Below are 8,552 nucleotides of genomic sequence, written 5' to 3'. Positions count from 1 at the left end.
AACCGTGATAAATACATGCCCACATCTTTATCTCCCTCAATAACAACAGGGGGAAGTTTTGCAGAAGGATCATACATGACTTTAATCACTAAATCATATGCAGACTTTTGCACGTTAATCGTCTCATAGATTGTATCAACTAATTGAGCAAATGTAGTACATTGAGGTATATCCATGGTTTTGCATGATTGTGCAGAGAAAGACCTGGTACCATTGGCTGCAATTTGCCACTCTCCATTGTACACAACAAATACGTCAGCAAATACTTCAGCTGCAATTGAAAAAATTATAGTATCAATCGAGAGACACCGTAACAATGAAATGCAAGTAAAGTGTATGGGGTGCGTTACGCATCTGCGTAACGCAACTACGTGACGCATCTGCGTTACGCAACTACGTCACGCAACTGCGTTACGCACCCGGTTTCCGCCGCGACGGTGGCATTCCACCTACTCATTCCCTAATCACTACACCCTAACAAACAAAGCAATCCAAGAGATAAATGAAGAAGGAGAAGAATACCTGTAGCAGCAGAAAGAGACATTGTGAAGGAAGAGAGGATTCCGCCGTCGTCTTCGTCGGTCGGTGGTTGGGTTTTTTAGAGAGAAGGAGGAGAAGGGAAGTGAAGAAAGAGAAGAAGAAAGAAAGAATGAAAAGAACTGGGATTTTTTTTATTATATAGTAAGGGCATTGTGGACTTTTCACAATGCCCTCAGGTGCGTCACGCAACAGGAGGGTGCGTGACGCAACGGGGGTATTTTCGGCAGAAAATTGTTTGGGGGTCACCAGCGCTATAAAAATTATCCCTCCGCACCATCGGCTATTTGGCCTTATTTTGGGGTCATTTCCTCAAATTTCCCCATCCTGGGGCTGGGGTTAGCCATATGAAAAATAAAATAACAATAAAATTTGTTTTTTTTATTTTGTAATCGAGGTTAATTAAAGTAACTAATTAATTAACTTTAATAAAGTGAGGTAGTTGTACAAAATGTGAATGTTAGAAATAGTTAGAGGGAGGGAGGGGCACGCGAAAGTGAAGCGCGCCGGCCGGGAATTGTGTCTGTCTCCGGTAACTTGCTGGACAAAGAAAGAAGTCGGTGGTCTCATGACGATGAGTTTCAGTTCCCAAAGAAAGAAAGAATGAAAGAAAGAAGTGATCATCGATCGTTGGTTCTTAAGCTGGAATGGAACTAATTCTTCCGTATCTCTCTTCTCAAGGTTCGTAACTCATATTTTGCTCAACAACCTAGCTAGCTAGCTCTTCACAGTCTCCATGTGTAACGTATTCTATGATATGTAATGCTAGCTAGAGATATATATATATATATATATATTTTTAAATTTATTTCACAAACACGCAATATGATTTGCTAGTGTGTATGTGGATGTGTTTGAATTCATCTAAAATGATCGATTTAGCTGAACATTTCGGAACATGGTTCTTTTGCCTTACTTAATGCTTCATCCTTTTCCTGTTACCCACTATTATGACACACAGACAGACAGACAGACATACTTACTTTGAATGCCATTATTATACATGAAGCTCCTCATCTCCTATAGATTTTGAGATTGCAAACGCAGGATTCTCCTAATGGTTTGCCTACAATCACTCACTCACTCTTTCATTTTTGTTGTGGTTAATTATTGTTCTCAATTTGTAGAAATAATACCATTTCTTTTCTCATTTGCTGACCTGTTTAGTGATGCTCTTAATTTACTGGATATATTGGGGGTGTTTGTTTATGATTGTGTTCTACAGTAGAGGACCCAAATCTATGCATACTGATATTCATATAAACTTTAATCTCCTAATCTGCACTTAACTTTCAGAATTTATTATGTTAAATTTGAGAGTGAAGCTGTGGCTAATAAAAAGTGTCATCTGCAAAAGATGTCATCCAATCTTTTCATTCTGGTACAACCATGAACCGAATTCTCATGAAATAGATACTAACAGATAGAAAATAGGCACACTTGCTTATAGAAGCAAGTGTGTGAAGCTTGCATTAGATTAGTCGGAGTATTCAGTTCCAAGGTAAGTCGTGTCACCAGGAAAATCATCCAGATCCCCAAAACTTGGACAAGGGCTGTTGAGCTTCATGTCTATCAGCATCTGGCGAAGTTCTGAAGCTTCTTCTTTGAGTTGAGCATTCTCTTCAACCACCTTATCATTGTACTCAGAAGCATGGTTCAGTTGGTCAATGAGTTGGTGGTTCTCATTCCGAAGCGAAACTACCTGTGACCACAGCTCATCCAAGTGCTTCTGCTTTCTCATACGTGATCGTCGGGCAGATTCTCTGTTGGATATCATTCTCCTTTGTTTCCTCTCATTAATGATGCTTAGTTGTTGGTCATCTGCCTCGTCTGAGGTAGAGTTACTGCTGAAAGAGGTTGGCTGTGTGTTGAATCCTTGAATCTGAGGAGTGTTTTGAAGATGATAAAAATTATTAGAGAATCTGCCAGATATAAATGTGGGAGAATCGTTCTGGTTCAAGCCAAACTGAGACATATAAGGATTTAGATGGGGAGGAAATGCGTAGTGAAATTCTGTAGCATTGGTTGGTTGCATGATTTAAAGATTCTTTGGGTAGTTTCAAAGTTAGAACTCTAGGTCTGAGCCTTCAGAGGTGATTCAGAATTAGATAAAAAAAGAAAAGGAGTTGGCATACGTTTTGGATGGAAAGGAAGTGTGGCAAATGAGGATTTTATACTAGGATAAAAATGCTCCTATGGCCCCATTATTGAAGCTATGAGTTATGGAGACTCTTAAAGATCAGACCACTAGAATATAATGATGTAGATATGTTTGTACTTATTCGGCCATAATACATGTAGATGCAGCCTGAGTCTGTCTTATGGTCTTCATTATGATCTGCTAAGACCCAAGAGTTAGACAAGTACCATGTGTGTAGTTATATCAGTCCAGTAAGAAGCACACATATATAGACATCTAGTTAAGAAGCACACATCAAATGGTAACATCCGAGATTTACATGCATGTGCAAGCGTGTGTGGGTGGGATAAAATAGTCAATAATTAAGAATTTTGTCAACACTTAACCAAACCAAATCTATCTCTTGTCATGTTTGCCCCCTGCAATTTTTCTTCTAAGCAAAAAGGCTCCTGATGACATATGAATCATCTAATAGGCAGGCTTTTCTATACCCTCTATCTCATCTTGTTACGTGTCATAGATATTGCACATGGCATTTAAAAATAGTTAGTGAAAAAGCTTGACACTAAAAATACTTTGTCTTCTTATGGCATTCAAGGGTATTATAGTAACTGAAGGTAAAAGAGTAGTTGATTTAGTTTTAATAAAAAGCATTGGTTTGATAAAAAAATTACAGGGGTAACAAGTGTGTCATATAAAGAGACAAGATTTATGAATTCACAAATAAATTACCATGATCCAGTTAATTGCAAACTTCATAATCAGAAGTCATATACATCATTTTAAGTGTCCAATTAAAAACATTGTATAGTTTATTAACAGCTGAAAGGGCGCATTATTATAGCTGGCTAATTTTTCTTTTATGATGACCAGGGTGTCCGGGTCAGCTTTCAATTCTTAGGTAGCTGACTAATTATTCAGATTCCTCGCAAACTCTTTCGATGAATGAAAATGACATCCACCGTTGTGAAGGTGACATCAATATAAGGCAGGGGATAATGGAAGTTTCTAATATGATTTAAGTTAGAACTTGGAACTGGTACTTAATAAGCAAAAGATTAAATCTGCACAACCTAGAATAGGAAATCATGTTAGCATGGTTGGCAACTTAAAATGGTTAAACTTTATATAGATTGTTTTTTTTCTTTTCCTGCTTCAGTACAATAAAATCTATTCAATGGTGGAATCTAGGGTGTCCAGAGCAAACTAATTACAATATAATGGTTTAAGTACTTGCATGAATTCCTAATAATCAGAAGCTGGTTACCAAGAAGGTTGATGAGGGTTTTAGTAGATGCTAATTCTCATTGAGAAGTCTTTTATATATGATTGTTGCCATGTGTGAAAGTAAAAGCAGAAAGTGATATTATTATTATTGTATTAACACTAAATTTGAACAACTCTTTTTTACACAAGTGCTGAAAACAGCATTAACTTTCTTTTGTGCACTTGCCATATGAATGCTCTGCAGTCTTTTTGGACCAAAATTACAGAGAAATTGATTTGTCCTTTGCGTAGTTACAGCCACATAATTGATCGGGAGTGTGAATTTGGAGGCTGGAAAAATATTGGGTATATTTTGTGTGGTTGAGATAGGAAGGGAGGAGATGTCAATGAATGTACTTTGAAATGCAGTCCTACTCCACCAAGGTAAAAAGAAATCTATATTGCGTTACAGATCCGAAGAAATCCTGTGGATGTAAAAATGTTCTCTTTTCCCAGGCTTCATGTTTGGGTTGGGTGTATGAGTGGACTGGTTAGTCAACAATGTCATTAGACAGAGTTGGACTCTCATTTCTTTTCTTGTCTTCAACTTGTTCTTTCCTTGTTTAATTTCTTCATGGATTTCCTTTTCCTTAAACTTTTATTTTTTATTATTTTTTATTTACTTATTATTATTATTATTTTGGTTTTTGTCTTTTCCTTATATGGGGATACTAGGAGAATAAAGTAGTTGAATCCATAAAATAGTGTCCACTGTAGTTGTGTACAGGTACAATGTACTAGTGATACATGTCTTGAGCAAGTTGGAAGTTTGGAACCAGAAAAAAGAATATTAGTTCAAATGAATCTCACGCTCTCTCTCTCTGTTTTGTTTGTTTTTTATAGGATTTCAACTTGCTCATTTTTTGCAACATGGTGGGATATGCTCACAATCAGTGAAACAGGTAAAAGTTTAGATATTATTTATTACGTACTACTGCCGCCTTCTTTATATAATCTATTTTTGAAGTGCTAGCATTTTTGCGTTGGTAGTGCCTGATTCTTCTTGTTAATCATAATAATAAATAAATAAATAAAGAGTGTGACTGGACTAGAGGCTACATGATAGAGTAGAAGAATTTATTTATTAGGTAATTAATCAAACTCCCCCCCACCCTATGTGAAATGTGAATTTATTAGTAGTAGTATATATATATATATATATATATATATATATATATATATATATATATATATATATATATATATATATATATATATATATATATATATATATATATATATATATATATATATATAATGCTTTTCACCCTGGATCCTTTTTTCATGAGACCTGAAAACAATGATTGAATGAAGACAAGGCCATTAACCAACCAACTTGTGGCATGCATGCCTGCCTGCCTGCCTATCTATTATCACCATCTATCTATCTAGGTAGTAGTATTTTTCTTTCTTCTTTATTATGTATGATTCCATTAATTCATGGCTATATATATATATATATATATATATATATATTCCACTTTCCCCCTTGTATACCCCTCCCTCCTCCCCCCTCAACTCCTTTAAATATTTTAGTAAAAGAACAAGAAACGGAATTCTGTCCTGTTTAGGAGCATTGTTCCTAAGATAACGGCTTTTGTATCGCACGGATAGGTGCACTTTGATTTATACCCATTGGCTAGCTAGCTCCTTTGGCCTCTATCTCTTTCTTAATTAATCTGGTATAATTAATAGGAGCTAGCTAGCTTAATTAATCTGGTTGGTGGGGGCATGCATATATATATATATATATATATGCAGCTATTAAGAAGATTCATACTTTGTTGAAGCTAGCTAGCTAGTTAGTTAGCCATTACTGCTACATACCCACGCCCGCCCTCTCAGGGCTCCAGCCCTAGCTAGCTAGCTAGCTAGCTAGCTAGGCCTAATTAGAGGGCTCAGTATTACTAGTAGACAGAAACACATACTATCCAGTGTATGAATGAATTGTAAATTGTCCATATGTGTATGATCGATCGATCATTCACTGGTCCACCCACTCACTAAGGGAAATCTGATCATATCACTAATTATTTTGATTCAATAAGTAATTAGTACTGGCAGCAGTGCATATACAATCAATTCCCCCCCTCCTCCTACCAATACCAACTAGTATTATAACGACCGGTTGAAATTTATTTCAGACTCTCAACTAGCTACTTAGTTTATTTTCTCTTCTTTTCTTTTTTTTTAATAAAATCCTTTATTAGCACTTCACTTTTTATAAATATATAGTTAGCTAGCTGATATGTATTTGGAATTCATTCCTAGCAAGCAATGTTAGTTCTACTTAAGAACTTGTTATAAAAGAAATTGAGCTAGATAGGGGATATTAATAATTAAATTCAAGGCCGGGGGACAATAATATATAACTAATTAGTTAGTTAAAAAAGAAATGAACTTTTTTTAATTAGATGGTGATAAAATTGTAGAAAATTGGGAGGGGGATATAACTTTTGCATTTAGCTAGCTTTGTTGAATGAGTAAAGAAAGAAAGAAAGAAAGAAAGATTATGTCCTGAAGATTTGTTCCTTCAATGAGGTCATGAGAAGATCCCATGAGATTGCTGGTGTGATTGAAAGCGGATAAGCCGACTTATTATTAGCCATCATCAAGGTCTCTTTCTCTCTCTCTCACACACACACACACACTTTTTCAATTTTTGTTTTCTTTCATATCCATATATATATATATATATTATTGAATCTTTACAAAGCAGATGACTAAGTTTCTCAGTCGCATCATTCATTAATTCATTCATGAGCTGAGCTTGCTTTATCATTTTGTATCCATCCATCCATTGTCACTGTTTCATTTGGGCAAAGCAATATTTTTAAGATCCCTTTGTTGGGTCTAGCTAGTTCCTCTTTCTTTTATTTGTATAGGTCAAATTAAAGACCAAAATATCTTAGTATACTATTTAATATTTTGAAAAATAAAATTTTGATCAAGGAGATTTATATTTATACATATTTTTCTTTAGATAGAACATAGAAGAAATAATTAATTATTAGATTAGATTAGATTCAATACAAATAAACATTAAGAGGCTAAATGATCATGTATCTCTTTTAGGGCTAGCTAATTAATTACTACTCCCAAACACTTTTGACCAATATATATATATATATATATATATATATATATATATATATATATATATATATATATATATATATATATATATATATATATATATATGCACTTTCCCTAATCTCTTTTTCACACAAGCACACGCACGAATGCATTTGATATGGGTAGAAATGCAATGACAAAGGAGCATAGAGCTTATGATTTGATTTGAATGGCTTTGCTTTGCTTTGCTTTGGTGAGAGGGGTAGTAACTAGTAAGAAATATAATTACAGTTTATTTGGTTGGGTTAAAAGAAAAGAAAAAGTTGCTTTAATTGCTTGCTTGCTTCTTGTTATTCTTAATTAAACTCTAAATCCCGGAGTTGCAGATCGATTCAATGGTCATTATTCATGACCATCTTCTTTTTTCTGTCAATAAGATTACAAGACTAATTAGTTATTTATTTTTGTATCTGTTCTGCCCTTTACTGATAACATTGATTAACTTTTTATTTTATTTTATTTTATTTATTCATTCATTTCTACTAATTTTTTTTAAAGTAGTTTAGTTTAGTAAGTTTTCTCTTGTCTAGCTCTCCCGATTTTAAACCTAGCTATATTTATTATTCGTCTCTCTAAAGATCAATTTTCGAGTTTTTTGGAAACATGTGAAAATAAAAAATTCTATCAAAAATCTCATTTTTTGTTTATCCATGGAAGAGTCTTAGACATTTAATCTCACTAATTATTTGTTTGGCATGTTGTGTTCACACTTAATAATAATAATATTTAAATTTATATTTTACAAACAAACAATTCTATTAATACAAATAGAATAGAAACTCTATAAAATAATAGACAACTAAAATTTATTAATTAAAAGAATTATTAATTAATTGATAAATTATTAATTTATATATTAATTAATATTTTATTAATTTATAGTAAAATACTTAATTTACAAACACTTAAGCTTTCACTTAATTATTGTATAAATGCATGTACAAATGAATGATCCAATTTAAAATAAACCTTCAATCTTCCCCTTTATTATGCTTCTTGTGTTTAATGTATCACTTTATAGATATTAAAAATATTTTCTATATAAACAAGATCAAAATACTTTAGGTTAACACAAACAAATCATACACACAACACACACAACATGGCTTCTCATCTTAAAGGTGTGAAAAAAACAACAATGACAGACGAGTTTCGTAGAGCATTATGCAAGCACAACAAGGATAATCCAAGTCTCACTCAAAAGCAATATGAAACGTATATATAATGAATTATTAATTTATATTTTATATGGGGTCTAAAAAAATTATGTATTATCTTATAATTTTAGTGAATTATTAATTTAACACCCTATCCCGAGTCAGGACTGACCAAAAATATTATCTTAAAGAGTTTATTAAATAATCGAGTATTAATTTATCAAGTTTCTACCGTATTAATATTACTTTAAGAAGAAAAAGTCGTTGAACTTGTTAAAACTTTTACAATTGATTTTGAATTGTTTATACCAAAGTTA

At 33.3% G+C, this 8,552-nt stretch overlaps 1 protein-coding gene across 1 annotated transcript; it reads right to left on the bottom strand.

Annotated features, from left to right (window-relative positions):
- Window positions 1-2,014: 2,014 nt before the first annotated feature.
- LOC124920891 (basic leucine zipper 43-like) lies at window positions 2,015-2,687 on the bottom strand. Its single transcript, XM_047461468.1, has one exon. It carries the CDS (start codon window positions 2,570-2,572, stop codon window positions 2,015-2,017), a length of 558 nt encoding a protein of 185 aa, XP_047317424.1. The 5' UTR covers window positions 2,573-2,687.
- Window positions 2,688-8,552: the final 5,865 nt, after the last annotated feature.

Source organism: Impatiens glandulifera, chromosome 1 (genome assembly GCF_907164915.1).
Source record: "Impatiens glandulifera chromosome 1, dImpGla2.1, whole genome shotgun sequence".
NCBI classification, from domain to species: Eukaryota; Viridiplantae; Streptophyta; class Magnoliopsida; order Ericales; family Balsaminaceae; genus Impatiens; species Impatiens glandulifera.
The sequence above is the reverse complement of the archived record's forward strand: the minus strand, read 5'-3'. Positions and strand labels throughout refer to the sequence as shown.

Bases quoted from the DNA above. Each gene is read 5' to 3' on its own strand.
- LOC124920891 (XM_047461468.1), bottom strand. From the start codon at position 2,572: ATGCAACCAACCAATGCTACAGAATTTCACTACGCATTTCCTCCCCAT.